General features: G+C 49.0%; 1 protein-coding gene and 1 long non-coding RNA gene across 4 annotated transcripts in view; one reads left to right on the forward strand and one right to left on the reverse strand.

Annotated features, from left to right (window-relative positions):
* LOC105495433 (acetoacetyl-CoA synthetase) overlaps positions 1-5,256 on the reverse strand; it is an 82,816-nt gene extending 77,560 nt beyond the window's left edge. Inside the window, exon 1 of one of the 3 annotated variants that reach the window (XM_071070815.1) lies at positions 4,952-5,256. In XM_071070815.1, the coding sequence (XP_070926916.1) occupies positions 4,952-5,084 (133 nt within the window). In that variant the 5' untranslated portion in view covers positions 5,085-5,256. The remainder of the gene's footprint in view (positions 1-4,951) is intronic. The other 2 variants (XM_071070813.1, XM_071070814.1) reach the window with 2 other exon arrangements.
* Positions 5,257-6,326: 1,070 nt separating this feature from the next.
* On the forward strand, positions 6,327-22,811 carry LOC105493604 (uncharacterized). The gene is made up of 3 exons (XR_011608699.1): positions 6,327-7,220; positions 10,056-10,152; positions 22,469-22,811. It is a non-coding gene; the product is annotated as an uncharacterized lncRNA (long non-coding RNA).
* The last annotated feature ends 407 nt before the right edge of the window (positions 22,812-23,218 follow it).

Consider the following 23,218-nt stretch of genomic DNA (forward strand, 5'->3'; position numbering starts at 1 on the left):
ACCTGTCTGGTCCCCACAGGCTTCTGAATTTTCAGCCCTTCTTCCTCTCCACCTAGGAGAATCTTAGCCAGTCTACACCTTCAAATCTTAGCTGAAGATTTTATCTGCCCTTTTTTTAATTATTCATTTTTTTAGAGACAGGGTCTTACTCTTCTGCCCAGGCTGGAGTGCAGTGGCATGATCATAGCTCACTGCATCCTCTAAGTCCTGGACTCAAGCAATCCTCCTGCCCCTGCTGCCCAAGTCGCTGAGATAACAGGCTATCTGCCCTTCTAAACCACATTCTCTGCTACACCCAGCACACTGCTGTTGTGCTGGACCCCCATTAACTCCAATAGATGGCACCAGATTCCAGACATCTGGAAGCAGTGAGCCAGACACGGGGTTTATTGGAAACTTACCTACAGGGATGGTCCGGGGGCAGCAGGCTGGACGGAGAACCGCAACTGCTTGTAAAATGCACGCAGTTTATACAGCACCTTCACTTAGCATGCTCTCCTAGCAACTTCCACCTGGTAACCTTCACTTATTTCAAAAAAAAGGGCCTCAATCCCCCTGTAGAGCTTGCGTTCTATGGGGTGGGCCAGGGCTTCAGATGTTCCTCATAGACAAGGAATAAATCCGGGTTGGCCACTCCCAGATTCCTTAGTTTGGAACTCTGAATATACATTCTTCTGAAGTTACAGCCGTCAGGTGCATCTGCCATACAACAGTACTCAGAACTCAGAACGTCAACACCAGTGCCCCATTCGTGGAATGCCCAGCGTCCACTAACTTGTGGCACTATCTTCACATGAGCTCTCTCCCCTAGCACCCGGAGCTATTTGAGAACAGGGCCCAAGCCTTCTATTTGTTGGCAAACTCCATCCCAGCTGCTTGCACAGAGAGCCGACGTGCAGCTTGTGGTACACAGAAGGACACTTGGCATAGTCCTCCAAAAGAGCATGCCTTTGAAACCGGTGCCACCTCTCTGCCCCCTAATTACAGAGGGCTAGTACATGCAGCATGTCTGCCAGAGCTTGCTAGAGGCCTGGAATCACAGGCACATATGCCAGGCTGGAGCTGCACCCGACCCCAAGGAAGCCTGCATCAGAGGACCCCAGAGCCCCAGGGGGGTGTGCAGGGAGTGCACAGGTGGGCTCAGCTGGAAGCAGTGACAGGAACCAACCAACCTGTGGCTCTGGTAGTGGAAAAGAGGGTAGGTAACCCTACCAGAGCCTCCCAAAATGCAGGGATAGAAACTTCCTGCCAACCTTGGTCTGGAAAGACCGGCTCACGGAGAGGCGGCCGGAGTGGGGAACGCCCCTCCCTTCCTCCATGAAGGCTGCAGGGCTGGAGCAATGCCGCTGAGGATGTGTGCCTTGCTCTCTACTGACATCCAGTCCAAAGCATGGCCCCATACTGTATACAGGCTACAAGAGAGCCCCTGCTGGGACACAGAGGAGAGGATACAAGTTCACGGGCACTGTCTTTAAGCAATAAGAATGCTCACAAATACACAAAACGGCAGGGCAGAATGAAAGCCCAAATTACATGCGCTTGGAGAGAAGAGGGAAGGCAGAAATCTTCAAAGAGAATAATCAAAAAGAAGATTGAATTTGAGCTGGATCTTCAAGCGAAGCCCAAAGCGTCCAGGGCCAGGAATAAGAAAGGGGAGAGAGGTGGAAATCACCATCAAGAGTGGTAAGAGGAGAAAAGGACAAAACCTGAGCTCTAAATGCCCTCCTCCAGACTAAACGGATGGGCCTCGCTCAGCTTGGACAATGCTCCGGACAATGCTGCAATGTTGGGAATGCAGACCCAGCATGACAGGCCCTGGAATTCTCAGAGGTTGGAAAGCTTGCTTTTCATATGTGGTCTCCCAACTTTTATTTATTTGAGACACTCTTACTCTGTCACCCAGGCTGCAGTGCAGTGGCGAGATCTCGGGCTCACTGCAACCTCCACCTCCTGGGCTCCAGCGACCCTGCCTTAGTGTCCAGAGTAGCTGGGATTACAGGCGCCTGCCACAATGCCCAGATAATTTTTTGTATTTTTTGTAGAGATGGGGGTTTCACCATGTTGCCCAGGCTGGTCTCAAACTCCTAGGCTCAAAAGATCCACCCAGGCCGGGCACGGCGGCTCACACCTGTAATCCCAGCACTTTGGGAGGCTGAGGTGGGCGGATCACGAGGTCAGGAGATCGAGACTATCCTGGCTAACACGGTGAAACTCCGCCTCTACTAAAAATACAAAAAATTAGCCGGCGTGATGGTGGGCACCTATAGTCCCAGCTACTCAGGAGGCTGAGGCAGGAGAATGCTGGAAGGATGGCATGAACCTGGGAGGCAGAGCTTGCAGTGAGCCGAGATGGCACCACTGCACTCCAGCTGGGTGACAGAGCGAGACTCCGTCTCAAAAAAAAAAAAAAGGAAAAAAAAGATCCACCCACCTCAGCCTCCCCAAGTGCTAGGACTACAGGTGTGAGCCACCACACCCAGCCCCCTCTCCTAACTTTTAAATGCAGGCAACTCAATAGTGTGTCTGCTGATGAGACCTGGCCCATGGGCCACCAGTCTGAGAGCCCTGAAGGATGGAAAGGAGCTCCGCAGCCATGCTTGGGCCCTCCCAGCACTTGATCATGTTTACTGCACAACCCCAGGGGCCCAGGGCAGAGCTGAGCACTGGATGTGACCATCTCCTGTCACCCGCACACCCACTCAATGACTCAGGTCCCGTTATGCCCATTTTACAGATGAGGAAACGAGGCATGGGGAGATCCAATGACTTCCTCCTGATCACAAAGCTGGTAAGCAGCAGAGCTGGTTCAAAATCCAGGTAGTCGGCCAGGCACGGTGGCTGACACCTGTAATCCCAGCACTTTGGGAGGCTGAGGCAGGTGGATCGCCTGAGGTCAGGAGTTCTAGACCAGCCTGGCCAACATGGTGAAACCCCATCTCTACTAAAAATGCAAAAATTAGCCAGGCATAGTGGCAGGCACCTGTAATCCCAGCTACTCAGGAGGCTGAGGCAGGAGAATTGCTTGAACCCAGGAGGCAGAGGTTTCAGTGAGCCGAGATCGCACCATCGCACTTCAGCCTGGGGGAGAAGAAATCTTTTTTCTTAAAAAAAAAAAAAAAGAAATCCAGGTAGATTACAAATCCCTTCTCTTCAACACTTCCCATGGAGGAAGGTGGTTTCACCCATCTAACAGGGCTGCCCGTATCTGAAATTATTCCATAACATCAGGGCTGGACAGGCACCAGACCAGCATTCTGTTATTGCTGGCAGAGGAAACAGATGGAATCAAGGCAAGGTGACACAGAGGAAGAACGTCATCCCACATGGCAGCCTCCTGCTTCTTCCAGGGGTCTCCAGGCTGCCCTAATCCAACACACAGTCATTTACCAACTGCTGGGGGGGGAAGCCCCCAGGGCAACAGACTACACCTGTCTCCAAGGGAGAGCAAGGGAAGGAGAGGAACGGCTCAGCCCGGGTTAGCCTAAGAAACGACTCCGTGGAAGCTCCCCCCTGCTGTGGAGGGCCTGGAAGCTGCCAGGCAGCAGTCTGCAATTCTGTGGTCAACAAGGAACCACTGAGAACTTCTGAGCCAAGGAGTGACAAAGTAAGACCTGTGTGCTTCAAGATTACTCTGGTAAAGCAAGCAGGATGCAAATGGGGGGAAAAGCAAGAAGCAAGAAAACCAACCACTGTTCGGAGAGGAGGATAGGAGGCCCCAGAACCCCTGGCACGGGGCTGTAAAGCAGGAGATGTGAGAAAGACATGGGGCCGTGGCAGAAGACTTCTGGTGTGGGCCATGTGACTGGGTGTCCATTCCTGTGAGCCTGAGCAAGAACAGGACGCCACCGACAGAAACAAGGGAGGCCCTGCGCTGGCGGAGGGGGTGAGGAGAGACCATGAGTTAAAAATCCCCTAGGGAGGCTGGTGGCCGTTGCTCACGCCTGTAATCCCAGCACTTTGGGAGGCCGAGGCGGTCAGATCACCTGAGGTCAGGAGTTCGAGACCAGCCTGACCAACACGGAGAAACTCCATCTCTACTAAAAATACAAAATTAGCCAGGCGTGGTGGCGCATGCCTGTAATCTCAGCTACTCGGGAGGCTGAGGGAGGAGAATCGCTTGAACCCGGGAGGTGGAGGTTGCAGTGAGCCGAGATCACGCCACTGCATTCCAGCCTGGGCAATAAGAGCAAAACTCCTCCTCAAAAAAAAAAAAAAAATCCCCTAGGAACACCCGGCTGAGACAGGTGTGGAGGGGTGGAGCTGGTAGTTGGGCAAGCCAGCTAGAGCTCAGGAAGAGCACCCTGAACGGTCACCCCACGGAGAAGGGGCCTCTGCCCCACCCACACCCAGAGAGGCGGTTTCTGAAGTTCAAGGTGCTGGGTGGAAAGAGAGTCTTTTACTAGGTTCTGTTTGGGGGCTGGGAGTGTAGACATGTGGACAGGGCCTCCTACCTGGCCATCCTTCTAGGTGCTGGCCTCTAGGAGGGGCAGCTGGAGATGGGGGAGGTCAGGGGGGCAGAGTGCACGGCACTGAGGACTGGCAAGGGACCACCACAAACAGAGGAAGAGCTGCAAGTCAAACAGGCCCTATGTCCGGGGGAAGCCCCCACAGGCTGGAGGTCAAGACTCCAGCGAGCACCTCATAGGTAGGAAAGCCTAGCAGGGGACCACCCAGTCAACAGGCAGCTGGCCCTCGCGAGGGGTGACACTCCTGGGGAGAGGGTGACGCCCACATGCAGAGGAGACGCTGCAGAGTCGGGAAGTGCCAGGAGGTGCTGTGGAGGGGTGATGTTCCCCAAGAGAGGGGGGAACCCCGCAGCCAGAAGGCCTCCCCGCCATCAAGTGGCTCCTCCAGCCCCAGAAGCATGAAACTAGCAATGGGGAGACCACCCAACCACCCTGCACGGTCCCCGCCCATCCCCCGCAGGCCCGGCCCCGCGCCCGGCTCTCACCCAGCGCCAGGCCGCACGCGGCGCCCACAGCCGCCCGGAAGCGGTCCATCTGCGTGTTCTTCTTACTGTCAGGCTCCCACATCACCTGGCACTCCAGAATCTCTTCCCGCCCGGCGCGCTCCTCCTTGGACATGGCGGCGGCGGGCCGCTGGGGCTGCGATGAGGGCTGGGGACCAGGGGCCGGGGACCTGGGTCCGGGGGAGGCGACGGTCTGGAGCGCCTGGCGGGCTGAGACGGACACGGCAGCGGCGGAAAGCAACGGACTGAATCGCAGCCGCCGCCGCCGGCGGGCCACTTGGCCCCGGCCCCGCCTCGCAGGCCCCGCCCCGAATCCCCGCCCCTTCCAGGCCCCGCCCTCCCGCCTGTAACCCTCCGCCGAGTGCAGCGCCGCGCAAAGGAGTGCTCGCAGCCGCCGACTCCAGCGCCCGCGGCCGGGGGTCGTGCGAGTGAGGGGCGGGCACCCCCGCCTTCACCTGGGGCCAAGGGCGCTGCCTTGGCCCCAGCTCCCCGACCTCACCTGGAGCTGGAGGACATTAGGGCAGCCGCAGGAGCCAGGCGTCCGAGTCCGCTGGTTCCTACACGTGTACATCATTCATTCGCTATTTCTTCCTGCAGGTCCTTACTGAGCGCCTGCGGCATTCCGGGCACTTTGGGAGCTTTGCGGATACAGCAGCGAACGAAGCAAAATTCTTGCCCTCTGTCAACAGGAGAGGAGGGGTACAGATGTGAGGAGGACGGGAGACGATTAACAAATAAATACATCGTGTATTTACACCAGATAATGTCACAGTATAATACAATAATATACATAGTATGCCAATGGGTATCAAAATATACATTTGTGAAAGGAAAATAAATCTTGGGGCCCCACTACTAATCTACAGGGAAAGGTCTACCTGGGAACTGCCTAGGACCAACCCGCCTCCCATTCTATCAGTCACCCCCGGGCTGAGATAAATGCATACCTGATTGCCTCCTTTGAGAGGCTAATTAAAAACTCAAAAGAATGCAACCATTTGTCTCTTATCTACCTACGACCTGGAAGGCCCCCTCCCGCCTTTGTTTTTTTTGTTTGCGTTTTTTTTTTTTTTTTTTTTTTTTTTTTTTGAGACGGAGTCTCGCTCTGCCGCCCAGGCTGGAGTGCAGTGGCCGGATCTCAGCTCACTGCAAGCTCCGCCTCCCGGGTTCACGCCATTCTCCTGCCTCAGCCTCCGGAGTAGCTGGGACTACAGGCGCCGCCACCTCGCCCGGCTAGTTTTTTGTATTTTTAAAGTAGAGACGGGGTTTCACCGTGTTAGCCAGGATGGTCTCGATCTCCTGACCTCGTGATCCGCCCGTCTCGGCCTCCCAAAGTGCTGGGATTACAGGCTTGAGCCACCGCGCCCGGCCTGTTTTTTTTTTTTAACCTTTTTTTTTTTTTTTTGAGTCTCACTCAGTCGCCCAGGCTGGAGTGCAATGGCCCAATCTCAGCTCACTGTAACCTCTGCTTCCCGGGTTCAAGCGATTCTCCTGCCTCAGCCTCCTGAGTAGCTGGGATTACAGGCACGCGCCGTCGTGCCCAGCTACTTTTTGTTTTTTGGTTTTTGGGGTTTTTTTTGTTTTTTTGAGACGGAGTTTCGCTCTTGTTACCCAGGCTGGAGTGCAATTGCGAGATCTCGGCACACCGCAACCTCCGCCTCCCGGGTTAAAGCAATTCACCTGCCCCAGCCTCTCGAGTAGCTGGGATTACGGGCATGCGCCACCACGCCTGGCTAATTTTGTATTTATAGTAGAAACGGGGTTTCTGCATGTTAGGCAGATCTCCAACTCCCGGCCCCCAGGTGATCCCCCGTCCTCAGCCTCCCAAAGTGCTGGAATTACAGGCGTGAGATACCGAACCCGGCTAATTTTTGCATTTTTGTAGAGATGGGATTTCACCATGTTGACCAGGCTGGTCTTGAAGTCCTGACCTCAGGTGATCCGCCTGCCTTGGCCTCCCAAAGCGCTGGGATTACAGAAGTGAGCCTAGGTCTGAGAGCACCCCCTCCAGAGACTCCCTGATCTCCCAAAATTTGGTGGAGATCTACAGTTTATTTTGCTGTACAACTCCTCTTTTCTTTGCAGTTTTACTTGCTTCCAACAAGGAAGGCAAGATTTCCTGTTTCCATGACAATGGAAGGCAGGTAACTCCTTTATGGAGTTTGAGCTCGCTTCCAACAGGGAAGATGAGGCCTTTTTTCCTGCTTCTAGGATGGTAGAGAGCAGTCTACAGCCTAAGACCCATCCCCAGGTAAGTAACTGAATTCGGGTTTGTCTTGGCTGAAGTTACGGTTAACAACCAGCTGGTCTTAATGTCAGAGGCATTTGAACCAGAGCAGCTCCATCTTGAGTAGGGACTGGGTAAAACGAGACTGAGATCTACTGGACTCCATTCCCAGACAGTTAAAGCGTTCTAAGCCACATGATGAGATGGGAGGTTGGCACAAAATACAAGTCATAAACACATTGCTGATAAAACAGGTTGCAGTAAAAAAGCCAGCCAAAACCCTCCAAAACCAAGATGGTGATGAAAGTGACCTCTGCCTGACCTCGCTGCTACACTCCCATCAGTGCCCTGACAGTTTACAAATGCCATGGCAACATCCGGAAGTTACTCTATATGGTCTAAAAAGGGGAGGCATGAATAGCCCACCCCTTGTTTAGCATATCATCAAGAAATAACCATGAAAATGGGCAACCAGCAGCCCTCAGGGCTGCTCTGTCTATGGACAGAGCATTCTTTTATTCCTCTACTTTCCTAATAAACTTGCTTTTGCTTTAGTCTACAGACTCGCCTTGAATTCTTTCTTGCATGAGATCCAAAAACCCTCTCTTGGGGTCTGGATCGGGACCCCTTTCCTCTAACATTAATTTATCCTTACCATTAGAGTGCGCTCAGTGATCATATACGTTGTGCCATTTTTTGTTTGCCTTAAATGCTTTTTTTGTTGTTTGTTTGTCTCTGTTTTTGTTGTTGTTTTGGTCTTTTTCCCATTGGGTTTGATCAACTATCTGACTTGATCAAATCAAAAGGAAAGTTCCAAATTGTGGGGAACAAGGACTCTAAAGTGGCTAAATTCACACACACACACACACACACACACACACACACAGCCTTGTAGGGGAGGAAAACAACTAGCAAAAGAAAAAAATTAAAAGAGGAAAGATGTTTGATTTTAACTACTAAAGGGGCTTTATTTACATAATAAGGCCACCTTTTCGCTAGCCAGGCAAAGTGAAAGCAATGACTGTTGCCCCAAGTAGCAGTTCCATAGCTAAGGCTCTGCCTGTTTTTTCCAACTATGACAGCCTAGATTTGGTTCCTAAATCAAGCCCTTTCTAGTTTGATTCTTGGTACTTCTGAAATAGCAGCAACTTCTCCTAACAGAAATATAGTAATGAGATTTTTTTTTTTTTTTTTTTTTTTTTTTTTTTTTTTTTTGAGACGGAGTCTCGCTCTGTCACCCAGGCTGGAGTGCAGTGGCCGGATCTCAGCTCCCTGCAAGCTCCGCCTCCCGGGTTCACGCCATTCTCCTGCCTCAGCCTCCCGAGTAGCTGGGACTACAGGCGCCTGCCACCTCGCCCGGCTAAGTTTTTGTATTTTTAGTAGAGACGGGGTTTCACTGTGTTAGCCAGGATGGTCTCGATCTCCTGACCTCGTGATCCGCCCGTCTCGGCCTCCCAAAGTGCTGGGATTACAGGCTTGAGCCACCGCGCCCGGCCTGTAATGAGATTTTAAAAGATTTTTTTAAAGGAGCTCAATGGTTAAAAGTTAGCTTAATTAAAAGTTAACATCCAAGATGTATGTGTGCATGTGCACGTGTTTGTATTTAAAAGGCTATTTAAAAGGCTGCCATGTTTTTGTTTTTGTTTTTCTCTCCTAGGACCCGATGCTTTTTTTTTTGAGCAAAGGTTTTTGTTTTGTTTTGTTTTGTTTTGTTTCCCTCAGTTGACCGAATTCTGTTTTCTTCATTAACAGCTATTGCAACAGATGCTACTCTGGGGTTTTTAAGAAAGAGTGTAGTTTAGACACTTAGAAATGTCTTTGTTGTCCAGGCACAGTGGCTCACACCTGTAATCCCAGCACTTTGGGAGGCTGAGGCGGATGGATCACGAGGTCAGGAGATGGAGACCATCCTGGCTAACACGGTGAAACCCCATCTCTACTAAAAATACAAAAAATTAGCCAGGCGTGGTGGTGGGCGCCTGCAGTCCCAGCTACTCAGGAGGCTGAGGCAGGAGAATGGCGTGAACCCAGGAGGCGGAGCTTGCAGTGAGCTGAGATTGCACTACTGCACTCCAGCCTGGGAGACAGAATGAGACTCCATCTCAAAAAAAAAAAAAAAAAATTTAAGTACACTGTAAAAGCATCACATTGTCTAACTTCAAAATAATTCTCCCTTTTTGGAGACCCAGGATTCAGTGTGGGCTCTGCTCAGAGCTCAGAGATCCAGTTAAGAGGTAGGTAGTCCTGGTCAGGCGCAGTGGCTCATGCCTGTGATCCCAGCACTTTGGGAGGCCGAGGCAGGCAGATCACCTGAGGTCGGGAGTTCGAGACCAGCCTGACCAACAATGAGAAACCCCGTCTCTACTAAAAATACAACACTAGCTGGGCGTGGCAGCACATGCCTGTAATCCCAGCTACTCGGGAGGCTGAGGCAGAAGAATCACTTGAACACAGGAGGCAGAGGTTGTGTTGAGCCGAGATCGCACTATTGCACTCCAGCCTGGGCAACAAGAGGGAAATTCTGTCTAAAAAAAAAAAAAGAAGAAGAAGTCTGAAGTAATCTGTAATCTTTTTAACTTTTTGCTTAAAGCATTGCTGATCTTTTTGTTTTTCTGAGTGAAGAAAACTTTTAAGCTATTTACAGCTTTTAACAATTGAGTATAGTATACTCCTATGAACAAAATTTGGAGCAAATTTGTTTCTCTCTACCTGATTTCTACAAAATTTTGGAAACTATTTGTGAGTATTCTTACAACAACACAGTTAACTGCATACGTGCAATAAGAACCTGTTTTCATTTGTAACAGGACACAATTGGAGAAACAAGGCTTTGACTGAAATGGTGTGCTTTCCTTTAAGGGATCAACTTGACTTATGGAGCCAATAAAAGCCCCTTGGGAAAAGCTGGCCTCAGACCTTTGCCTACACAGTCCCTGTACAGGATTCCTGACCTGTGGTAAGTAAAGAATGTCACTTTCTGACAGGTCCAGGAGCCCCAAGTTTATCTTGGAACCTCAAGAGGAGAGGGATTCAACCAACTCATAGGTATTTGATGGTACAAATCCCTGCCTGGACTCAGTTTTAAAAGGTCTCATCTGAGATTCCTTCTATGGAACAAAGTTCCATCAAAGCCAATTTAAAAGCCTATGTTAAAAAAAAATTATTCTTGCAGTATTGTATACAAATAATCAGGCCAGGTATAATAAAGCAAATAAATCCTACCATTATTTGTCCTTAGTAAAAATGGGAAACTGGAGAGAGAAAAATTATGTTTCAAAAACTATAATACATCTGTTATTAGATTCTAGTTTTGCCTAATGTTTTTCCATTTTTATTATTGTCTATAGTTTGGACCAAATTCTAGTTTTTCTTGACTACAAGCCTATAAAATAACGTTTTCAATCTTTTTTTCTTCTTTTTTCCCACTTTTCCTAATTTGGAGTCACCAAAAACTAAGTTTTGCTTTCATAAAGCCCTGCAAACTGAAGCTAGACAACTTAAACATCAGAAGAAAATAACAGCAACCTATTTACATACATAAGACATTTTCATACCTGCCTACTGATATACGGACTTTAGGGTAATGTGGCCTATATCGATTTTCCAGGATTATTCTTTGGTTTGTTATTGCTTTTCTCCCTTCCTTCCCCTATTTTCTCTTCAAAGGACATGAGACTTCACAACCTGCTAAAGATGAGCCTTCTTAATAACTTGGGTCCTACCTGTCTAGGAATAAACCATTCTAGTCATGAACGATCAGATGAAACCTGAGAGCAGAGACTCCTTTTCTTCTAAAAATGCTTTCTCCAAAAGATTTTTAAAAAGAAAAGGGAAGGCCGGGCGCGGTGGCTCAAGCCTGTAATCCCAGCACTTTGGGAGGCCGAGGCGGGTGGATCACGAGGTCAGGAGATCGAGACTATCCTGGCTAACATGGTGAAACCCCGTCTCTACTAAAAATACAAAAAACTAGCCGGGCGTGGTGGCGGGCGCCTGTAGTCTCAGCTACTTGGGAGGCTGAGGCAGGAGAATGGCGTGAACCCGGGAGGCGGAGTTTGCAGTGAGCCGAGATCACGCCACTGCACTCCAGCCTGGGAGACACAGTGAGACTCCGTCTCAAAAAAAAAAAAAAAAAAAAAAAGAAAGAAAAGGGAAAATGTGATAGAAAAATAAATCTTGGGGTCCCCAAATCACTAAGCTAAAGGGAAAAGTCAAGCTGGGAACTGCTTAGGGCCAACCTGCCTCTCATTCTATTCAAAGTCACCCCACTGTTCACTGAGATAGATACATATCTGATTGCCTCCTTTGGAGAGGCTAATCAGAAACTCAAAAGAATGCAAGCATTTGTCTCTTATCTACCTGTGACCTGGAAGACCCCCTCTGGGCTTCAAGTCTTCCCAGCTTTGCTTCCAGTTGTCCCACCTTTCCAGACAGAACCGGTGTTTTTGCATATGCTGACTGATGTCTCATGTCTCCCTAGGATGTATAAAACCAAACTGTGCTCTGACCACCTTGGGCACATGTTGTCAGGGCCTCCTGAGTCTGTGTCATGGGCACACATACTTAACTTTCACAAAATTAACTTTCTAAATCAATTGAGACCTAAGATTTTCTGGGTTCACACATTATAGAGAAATACATACCGTATATAATATTTGTATAATAAAAGATATAACGCTGGGCACAGTGACTCACACCTGTAATCCTAGCCCTTTGGAAGGCCAAGGCACGCAGATCACTTGAGATCAGGAGTTCAACACCAGCCTGGCCAACATGGTGAAACCTCATCTCTATTAAAAATACAAAAAAATTAGCTGGGTGTGGTGACACATGCCTGTAATCCCAGCTACTTGGGAGGCTAAGGCAGGAGAATTGCTTGAACCCAGGAGGCAGAGGTTGCAGTGAGCCAAGGTCGTGCCACTGCACTCCAGCCTGGGCAATAGAGCGAGACTCTGTCTCAAAAAAAAAAAAAAAAAAGAACAGAAACAAAAAAACAAAAAGGTATTAAGTGCTATGGAGAGAAAGCAAGGGAGACATACAGAATGTGAGAGGAGGGGTGTTTCTCTTTAAATGGGGTTGTCAGGGAAGGCCCCCTTGAAAAGATGACTTCTACCAGTGACCTGAAGAAGGTGACAGGAGTGAGCAATTCAGTCTCCAGGCAGGGGGAACAGCCAGGGCTCAGACCTTGAGGCAGGAGAGTGCTGGGGGTGCTTAGAGAACTTTGTAAGGAGGACAAGGTTTTTGATGTGAGAGACCTGGGATAGAAGATTAAGTCAGCAGAGGAAGGGGTGGCAGCTCAGTTAGGTCCTGGAGCCCAGTGGAGACTTTGGCTTTTACCCTGGGTTAAGGTGAGACCACTGGCAGGTTTTGAGTGGAGAGGGACCTGCTGTGACTGTGGCTGTGATAGGAATCCCCCTGATGCTGAGTTGAGAATAGTCTTCGGGGGCAAAGGCAGGAGAAGTTATGCAAAAGATGATGGTGGCTGGACCAGGGTGGAGATGGAGAGAAGAAATGGACTTCAGGTATATTTTGGAGGTTTATTTATCATACCCCTACTGTGGGCTCCGTGTTAGAGACCATCCCAAATTGTTTGTCTTCTTTTATCTCAGCCACCCAATCAACTTCCCCAAAAATAGTTTTTTGCAGTGTTGGAGCTTAATTTGTTTTTATGTTTTAGAGACAGACGAGGTTTCGCCGTATTGCCCAGGCTGGAGTGCAGTGGCGCAATCATAGCTCACTACAACCTCGAACTCCTAGGCTGAAGCCATCTTCCTGCCTCGGCCTTTGGAGTGGCTGGGATTACAGGATCGCGCCACCATGCCTGACCAGTATTGGAATTTTATGAAGTAACCTCCCACTTCCACCACCTAATTTTAAACAGCTTCCATCTCCTGATCACCACATATAAACAGAGATTCGAACTTAAAACAGGGTGCTTGCTATATAAACATGACTTCCAGGCCCCGCCCTGGCCTCCAAATTCGGGGCCACCTCTGGCTGTTTGTCACCATGTTATTGCATTTGCCAGACATGAGTCCATTTCCACCCAGAGGGAGGTTCGCTTTTGAGAGATCTACGTATTTGTGTTCATTTAACACCAGAATGCAAATTCCACAGGGGCAGGATCCTTGTCTCGCGAGCACACCACACAGTCCCCAATGCCTGATCCACAGTAGGATTTCAAGAAACATTCATTCCCTCAGCACACGCCTCGCGGTTGCCTGCTGTGAGTTGGGCAATGGGGACCCAACTGTGTGAAGCACAGACCCAGCCCTCATGCACGTGGAAATCCACTTTGACCAGTGGGTTGACCAGTTTTCATGGGGCAGGGAGAAGCCTGGATTTATATATCTGACAGCCACTTGATTCACTCCTAATTCCTCCAGCTTGGCCCACCCAGCCAGACACAGCACCTGTGAGGCAGCACAAGGCAGAGGTAAGCCACAGCCAGAATGACTGCAGACTTAGCCCTCACCCCCTGTGACACACTTCCTGACACACACGGGCCTTTGGAGGTGTCTTTTCAAGCCCTACCTTGCTTCCTCTCCCATGTCCCTTTTTTTTTTTTTTTTTTTTTGAGACAGAGTCTGGCTTTGTCTCCCAGGCTGGCGTACAGTGGTGCAATCTCGGCTCACTGCAAGCTCCGCATACTGGAATATATTGAAAGGGGATTCATGTAAAAGGCATGAGTATTTGGAAACAGCAAAGATATTTCCCAAAGAGGCCCAAATGGATGGTCTGGAAGAGGAATGGCACCCACAGTTGAGACAGAAACCAGAGGTGCCCGAGGATAGTCCATGTGCTCTGGGAAATTGTAATTTCACTTTTCTCCTCCCTTCGCAAAGCTTGATAACTCTTTGCACACATAAAAACAAAAGCCAAAGTGCTAAGAAGAAGCTGGAAAAATACAAAATTTCTGTCTTAGGGAGAGAGTCAGTAAAGAAAATCAACATGGCGGACACCGATGGCTGCCTGCTCAGTGAGCATCCCCCTGTCTTCCTTGCCAAAGAATCCCAACTTTGGAGTCTCTCCTGACAGGACTGTGTGCAACCTCAGGGTCTGTATCCTGACTTAAGTTGAATTCTACACATTTTCATCACAGGCTTAAATGGTCATGAAAAATGAGCACTTTATATCAAAATAAGAGGTGGATTGGCTGTAATTGGAATAAATATGTCGTGATGTGATTGAATAAAATAAAATTTGTTTTTTTTTTGTTTTTTTTTTTTTTTTGAGACGGAGTCTCGCTCTGTCGCCCAGGCTGGAGTGCAGTGGCGCGATCTCGGCTCACTGCAAGCTCCGCCTCCCGGGTTCACGCCATTCTCCTGCCTCAGCCTCCCGAGTAGCTGGGACTACAGGCGCCCACAACCGTGCCCGGCTAATTTTTTGTATTTTTAGTAGAGACGGGGTTTCACCGTGGTCTCGATCTCCTGACCTTGTGATCCGCCCGCCTCGGCCTCCCAAAGCGCTGGGATTACAGGCGTGAGCCACCGCGCCCGGCAAAATAAAATTTGTATGTACTGTATTGAAGAATGCACACCACATCAGAAAGAAGCCACTTTTTTTTTTTTTTTTTTGAGATGGGCAGATCACTTGAGGTCAGGAGTTTGAGACTGGCCTGACCAACATGATGAAACCCCATCTCTACTAAAAATACAAAAATTAGCCAAGTGTGTTGCCTCGTGTCTGTAGTTCCAGCTACTCAGGAGGCAGAGACAGGAGAATCGCTTGCACCTGGGAGGTGAAGGTTGCGGTGAGCCGAGATCATGCCATTGCACTCCAGCCTGGGCAACAAGAGCGAAATTCCGTCTCAAAAAAAAAGGCCTGTGCGAAGCTTCCTACTATGGCTTCCAGGGAGACCCGGGTGAGCGCTGCCAGCTTGGCCAGTGAAACTCTGGAAATACCAGACAACGTGGGAGATTGGTCTCGGGGCATCTACCACTTTGCCACTGATAGAAATGACTTCCAGAGGAACTTTTTTTTTTTTTTTTTTTTTTTTTTTGAGACGGAGTCTTGCTCTGTTGCCCAGGCTGGACTGCAGTGGCCGGATCTCAGCTCACTGCAAGCTCCGCCTCCCGGGTTTACGCCATTCTCCTGCCTCAGCCTTCCGAGCAGCTGGGACTACAGGCGCCCGCCACCTCGCCCGGCTAGATTTTTGTATTTTTTTAGTAGAGACGGGGTTTCACCGTGTTAGCCAGGATGGTCTCGATCTCCTGACCCCGTGATCCGCCCATCTCGGCCTCCCAAAGTGCTGGGATTACAGGCTTGAGCCACCGCGCCCGGCCCTTCCGGAGGAACTTGATCCTCGATTTGGGACCCTTTGCTGCGGGAGTTTGGCTGGCCAGGGACTTGAGTGACACTGACCACATGGCACCTCAGCCAGGGGTGTAGCCAGGTAGACAAATGGAATCCTGTGCTGAGCCGGAATCTTCCAAAAGCAGCCTACAATCTGTGGCCACCACAAGATGTGCCCTGATGGCAGCTGAAATTTGATTCACATGGCCACTTTCCTTTTCCCTTTCCCTGCCTAGTTTCCTTTTGTCCCTTGAGTCCACGCAGAATTCCATTCTCTGGTCAGCAGAGAGGCTTAAGCTAAAGTATTGCCTCTGTTCTGTAAAGTTCTGTACATAGTTCCTAAGCTTCTGCAGGGGTTGATCCTTGCTCTTGTCCTGAGAAATAACAATGCTGTTTTAACAAACACTTGAGATAAATATTGCACACAAAGACAGTCATTTTATTATTTTAATAAGAAACTTTTGCTTACAAAAACAAGGTGTGAAAAGTCAAGATTCACAAAAATCGTAAAAACATGATTTATATTTCACACTTGAGAGACAAAAACAAGCCCCAAACATGGGGAAAAAAAAAAAAAAAAAAAAAAGGTCAGCCTGGCCAACACAGTGAAACCCTGTCTCTACTAAAAATACGAAAATTAGCTGGGCCTGGTGGCGGGCGCCTGTAATCCCAGCTATTCAGGAGGCTGAGGCAAGAGAATCGCGAGGGTGCAGTGAGCCAAGATTGCAGCTTTGCACTCCAGTCTGCGCAACAAGAGCAAAACTCAGTCTCACCAAAAAAAGGCAAAAAAAGGAAAAAAAAGTGGTCAAGGAAGGACCTCCCTAATGAAGTAACATGAGCTGACACCTAAATGAAGGGACACATCCAACCCAGTGCTGATCTTCAGGAGGGCATAGCAAACGCAAAGCTCCTGAGGCCTGCTTGGCACAGTCTTAACGGCAGTGGCCATATGGGGCCTTGGGAGGCCATGGGATAAATGCTTTGGGTTTTATTCAAAGTGTGATGAGAAGCCACTTGGAAGCTTTTGAGTGGGGAAGCGACATGACGTACATTTTGAAAGGACTATTCGTCTGTTGTGTGGCCATAGACTGTGGTTGGGTTTGAGGGGTGAATGGAACAGTATAAAAAATAAATTTATGGGCCGGGCACGGTGGCTCATGCCTGTAATCCCAGCACGTTGGGAGGCCGAGGCGGGCGGATCACAAGGTCCGGAGCTCAAGACCAGCCTAGCCAACATGGCAAAACCCAGTCTCTACTAAAAATACAAAAATTAGCTGGGCGTGGTGACAGTTGCCTGTAATCCCAGCTACTGGGAGGCTGAGGCAAGAGAATCACTTGAACCCAGGAGGCGGAGGTTGCAGTGACCTGAGATCGTGCCATTGCACTCCAGCCTGGGCGATAAGAGCAAGACTCCATCTCAAAAAAAAAAAAAAAAATGTATGGCCAGGTGCAGTGGCACATGCCTGAAATCAGTGAGCCGAGATCCCACCATTGCACTCCACACTGGGCAACAAGAGTGAAACTCTATCTCAAAACATTAATAAATAAATGTATATATTTACATAGTGGTATATAGAGCCATAGATATAGCACTGGTTTCTCATAGGGCAAATAAAGGGACTGAATTTAGGGAGGGATTTCCAAGATACTAGTCATCCCCCATTAAGCTGGGCGGTGACTACTTGGTGTGCATTTATTATTTCATAAACTGTACATACATGTTATATTCAGATAGCTCTATATCCCACAATGTAAATATATACATTTATTTTTATATAAATATAAATCTGTGAATACCTCTACATACATAGAACTATTTTGGAAGGGAGAACCATCAGGATATGCTGCTGGATTCCATGAGTACTTGGAGTCAGACTAGATAAGAACAAGTTCAAGCCTCTGATTTTACCCAAGTCCTAACCAAAGCAACAGTGCAATGAGACGGAGGGAAAGACTGGAGGCACAGAGGGACAGGAAGCCACAGCATCCGCACGGACAGCAGCTGCTGACACAGTGGCCCCTGAGGTCAGGCCAGAAGAAAGGGAAAGTGGTGATTCCAACTGCAGACTCAGCCAGGTCCCCTGAGTCCATCAGGTCCAAAGGGTTGCTTGAGGATTTCTTTTTCTGGCCTCCATAGTGTGGTTGCATCAACACTCCCCACATGCCCATGGGGCTGTGGATATTGAGTGGGTGCCAGTTACTAAGTACAAGATGTGCCAGAGTTGATGTCTCAAGGTTGAGCTTCCCCACCTCCTCTCCAGCCCCGCAGAGGAGAAAATACGACCACACAACTTGAAATCCTCAACAGGAATAAAGATAAGAAAATGATGGAACCGGCTGCGTGCGGTGGCTCACGCCTGTAATCCCAGTGCTTTGGGAGGCGAGCCTGGCAGATCACATGAGTTCAAGACCAGACTGGGCAACATGGCAAAACCTCATCTCTACTAAAAAATACAAAAATCAGCCAGGTGTGGTGGCGGGCGCCTGTAATCCCAGCTACTCAAGAAGCAGAGGCAGAATAATCGCTTGAACCCAGGAAGCAGTTGCAGTGAGCCAAGATCGTGCACTTGCACTTAGCCTGGGCAACAAAACTGAAACTCTGTCTCAAAAAAAAAAAAAAAAAAAAAAAGATCCATACGTATCAGAAAAACATAAAGACAAACAAATAAATGCTTAACCATATTCAGGGAAATGGTTTCTTCTAGGGCAAATAAAAGAGCTGAATTTAGGGAGGGATTTCCAAGAGACTTAATAGGTCATGCCCTATTAAGCGGTATGGTGAGTACGTGGTCCACATTTATTATTCTGTAAACTGCACATGTATGTTATATTCAGTCTTTTTGTATGCTTTGTTCATCTCACAATTTAAAACAATAGGCCAGGCGCAGTGGCTCATGCCTGTAATCCCAACACTTTGGAAGGCCGAGGCAGGCAGATCACTTGAGGTCAGGAGTTCGAGACCAGCCTGGCCAATATGGTGAAACCTCATCTCTACTAAAAATGCAAAAATTAGTGGAGTGTGGTGGCGGATGCCTGTAATCCCAGCTACTCAGGAGGCTGAGGCAGGAGAATTGCTTGACCCCAAGACACAGAGGCTGCAGTGAGCCAAGATCGCATGCCACTGCACTCCATCCTGGGCAACAAAGCGAGACTCTATCTCAAAAAAAAAAAAAAAGTAAAAATAAAAATAAAACAATTAATAAAAGCAGGGACCCAAGACTCTGGGTGAGTCTTACTTCACTAAACCTACGGTGAAAAATTGTAAACTAAAGTCCTCCAACATGGGAATGGCAAAGTATAGTATAATCCATACTGTACAATACTATGCACATCCACTAAAAACAATAACATTCACTTACAAACATCACAGTTCTCAAAGAGATTTTTTTTTAATAGAGATAGGGGGCTGGGTGCAGTGGCTCACCCCTGTAATCCCAGCACTTTGGGAGGCTGAGGCAGGAGGATTGCTTGAGCCCAGGAGTTCAAGACAAGCCTGGGCAACATAGTGGGACTTTGTCTCAATAAAAAATAAAAAATTAGCCAGGTGTAGTGACATGTGCCTGTGGTCCTAGCTACTCAGGAGGCTGAGGTGGGAGGATCACTTGAGCCCAGGAGGTGGAGGCTGCAGTGAGCTATGATTATGCCAATGCACTCCAGCCTGGGTGACACAGCAAGACCCTGTCTCGAAAAATATATAAATACATAAATAGAGACAGGGTCTCCCTATGTTTTCCAGAATGGTCTCAAACTCCTGGGCTCAAGTGATCCTCCTGCCTCAACCTCCCAAAGTGCTGGGATTACAAGTATGAGCCACCATGCCCAGCCTCAAAGAGACTGTTGAAGAAGATAGAATAAATTGCAGAATGACATGTACAGTTGTAGAAAAATACATACAAGAAAACATTTGTGTTTGACAATTTCTCTGTTGACATATATATATATATATATATATATTTTTTTTTTTTTTTCTTCTTCTTCTTCTTTTTTTTTTTTTTTTGAGACAGAGTCTCGCTCTGTCGCCCAGGCTGGAGTGCAGTGGCCGGATCTCAGCTCACTGCAAGCTCCGCCTCCCGGATTCACGCCATTCTCCTGCCTCAGCCTCCCGAGTAGCTGGGACTACAGGCGCCCGCCACCTCGCCCGGCTAGTTTTTTGTATTTTTTTAGTAGAGACGGGGTTTCACCGTGTTAGCCAGGATGGTCTCGATCTCCCGACCTCGTGATCCGCCCGTCTCGGCCTCCCAAAGTGCTGGGATTACAGGCTTGAGCCACCGCGCCCGGCCTTTTTTTTTTTTTTAGACAGAGTCTCGCTCTGTCACCCAGGCTGGAGTGCAGTGGCCAGATCTCAGGTCACTGCAAGCTCCGCCTCCCGGGTTCACGCCATTCTCCTGCCTCAGCCTCTCGAGTAGCTGGGACTACAGGCGCCTGCCACCTCGCCCAGCTAAGTTTTTGTATTTTTAGTAGAGACGGGGTTTCACTGTGTTACCCAGGATGGTCTCGATCTCCTGACCTCGTGATCCGCCCGTCTCGGCCTCCCAAAGTGCTGGGATTACAGGCTTGAGCCACCGCGCCCGGCCTTCTTCTTTTTTTTAAGAGATGCGGTCTTGCTCTGTCGCCCAGGCTGGAGTGCAATGGCATGATCTCGGCTCACTGCAAGCTCTATCTCCCAGGTTCATGCCATTCTCCTGCTTCAGTCTCCCGAGTAGCTGGGACTACAGGTGCCCACCACCACGCCTGGCTAATTTTTGTATTTTTAGTAGAGACGGGGTTTCACTGTGTTAGCCAGGATGGTCTCGATCTCCTGACCTCGTGATTCGACAGCCTCAGCCTCCCAAAGTGCTGGGATTACAGGCGTGAGCCACCGCGCCCGGCCTAACATATATATATTTTTTCTATACATTAATGTATATGTGTAGAAAAAGAACTGGAAAGGGCTGGGCATGGTGGCTCAGGTCTGTAATCCCAGCACTTTGGGAGGCCAAGGTGGGAGGTCAGGAGTTCAAGACCAGCCTGGTCAACATGGCAAAACCCCGTCTCTACTAAAAACACAAAAATTAGCTGGATGTGGTAGTACACACCTGTATTCCCAGCTACTCAGGAGGCTGAGGCAGAAGAATCACTTTTACCTGTGAGGTGGAGGTTGCAGTGAGCTGAGATCACACCACTGCATTGCAGCCTGGGCGACAGAGTGAGACTCCATCTCAAAAAAAAAAAAAAAGTATATTATCTTTTATGTCAGAAAAAATTCAGATGATTGTATTCTTACTCATTGCATCTAAATCAAGAAGATTAAGTCATAAAATGCCATTTTCTGTAAGTTGGTAAATCTTGAAAATTCTGCTAAATCACTGAATTGATTATTTGGCAAATTGACTTTCAATGAATTGGTTTTCGATGAATCGGCCCACTTCTGCTGGGATCACCTGACCCTGACTCAGCCAGTCAACAATAATTAAATGTTCCTCCCCCTCCAACCCCAGGCACTGTAAACATGATCTTGTTTTGCTTCTTTCAAGTGCAAGGCCAAATCATCCTGATTATTCATTTCAATGAAATTAATACAATGAAATTCCATGAAAGCAGGGACCTTTCTCCTTGTATTCACATGTGGCAGGCACGCAATAGATATTTGTTACATGAATGCATCTTATGCTACAGCTCACAGATATCTGCCACTGAGGGCTCATAGGAAATACTAGGAAGACACAGCTATATTTCTGTTACTCTCTGTATGACATCCTGTAATTCAACATCACCAACAACCAGGCGATATACCCTAAGAGGGGGTTTAGGCAGTACTAAAACTTATTAGCCTAAAGCTAATAGTGAAACAAAGGATCTCCCTAAACAGAAACCTCATTTAATCCCAAAAAGACTCAGACCAGTCAAACAAGTCATCTGAAGCTTGCTACGCTCTGCTCTCTTGCTTCTAATAGGGCAAGAAAAGGTGACTAGATGAGGTGACACTCCATCCTCTGGCTTCTTTCTCCTCTTATGTAAGTGTGAAGTTCTCTCTTCAGTAGCCAGGCTTCCGGGGAAAAGGATCCTGAAAAATACAAAGTCCCTAGTGTATTCAGCTGGCACATACGGTGAAGGGAGCGGGGATAGATGTTGTAATAAGATGCAAAGAAATCTTACTTGCGCGCACACACAAATGTCCCTTTCCTTTTTTGTACCACCTCTTATGCTGATAAAGGCCTCGAGAAGGCTGCTCCTAGATTAGCTGTCTTTCCCCCGTCCCCATGTCATAGCACGTGGTTACAATTCAGAGGAGGGCCCAGATTCTCCACTCCATCACCCCACTGCACTTTCATCATCTGAAATGAAGCCCTTTACGTGCCTCCAAGAGCAAACGCCCTAACAGCCGGGCTCGGGTCCCCGTGGTTCCCTTGGGGGTTCCCCAGCGCCTAGCACGAGGCGGGGCACTCTAGAGCACCAGCTCCAGAAACATTTCCAAAAAGACTGAAGGTGTTAAGGCTGCAGAATTTGCAGGTCTCTTCTGTCTATACTGTAAGTCGATATTGCGCATTTCTTTTGGACATTTTGGGCACTTTAAGCCTTTATTTTATTAGCCTTCCTTTATTTTATTTGTTTTCATGATTCGTTTAGTGGTGTTCCTTTTTAATTTTTAAATTTATTGATTTATTCTTTTGTTTTGTTTTGTTTTGTTTTGTTTTTTTTGAGAGGGAGTCTGGCTCTGTCGCCCAGGCTGGAGTGCAGTGGCCGGATCTCAGCTCACTGCAAGCTCCGCCTCCCGGGTTTACGCCATTCTCCTGCCTCAGCCTCCCGAGTAGCTGGGACTACAGGCGCCGCCACCTCGCCCGGCTAGTTTTTTTTTTGTATTTTTTAGTAGAGATGGGGTTTCACCGTGTTAGCCAGGATGGTCTTGATCTCCTGACCTCGTGATCCGCCCGTCTCGGCCTCCCAAAGTGCTGGGATTACAGGCTTGAGCCACCGCGCCCGGCTATTGATTTATTCTTTAGGGTGTCACGCAACAGTCTGAATTTGCAGGAGGGGTCCTTAGTAGTAGGTGAAGACTCCTGGCAAAGCTGCCCGGCCTCGCTCGGTTCTCCTCCATCTACCAGCACACGCGTCCTCTACGCCTTGCCCAAGTCAACCTCGCGGGCCTCCTGCGCGTCCCCGCCCCATCCCCCACCAGGACCCTCCCTTCCGGCGACCCAACGCCCCGGCGGCGGAGGGATCCTGGACACACTCACGCGCCACACGCAGCCCGCGCGCTGATTGGCTGGCAGAGGACTGGGCCCACATCGGCCCAGACCACCGCGTCGCGCAAGATCGGCCTGAGCGCCAACCAATCGCGACGCGTTCCGGTTCACAGGCCACACCTCTCAGCCAATCCTGAGGGAGAGCCGGAAAAGGGCGTGCCCAATCGGAGCTGAGCAATGGGGCGGAGTCACCCTCCAACCAAGGCAGAGGCCGGGCGCTGTCACCTTGACAACCTGACCGGCCCTGGCGAGTCGGTCCTGCCTCACCGGCTCTGTTCCCCAACCCGAAACCACAGAGACTCCAGGACGTCACGACCTCTAGCTTGACATCTGCGCTGCCGAAGGGGGGTTGTGCCTAAAGTGCCTGGGGGATGTTTATTCTTCCGTGTGTGTATTCAAATACGCAGATGAACTCCTAGGATGAGTGCGTTGGGGAATGGGAGGGAACCGCACTAAGCCCAGTGGGAGAAAGTGAGCACGTTTGCAAGCTGAGTTAGTAATTAATGC

The sequence above is a fragment of the Macaca nemestrina genome, chromosome 10 (genome assembly GCF_043159975.1).
Source record: "Macaca nemestrina isolate mMacNem1 chromosome 10, mMacNem.hap1, whole genome shotgun sequence".
Lineage (NCBI taxonomy): Eukaryota > Metazoa > Chordata > Mammalia > Primates > Cercopithecidae > Macaca > Macaca nemestrina.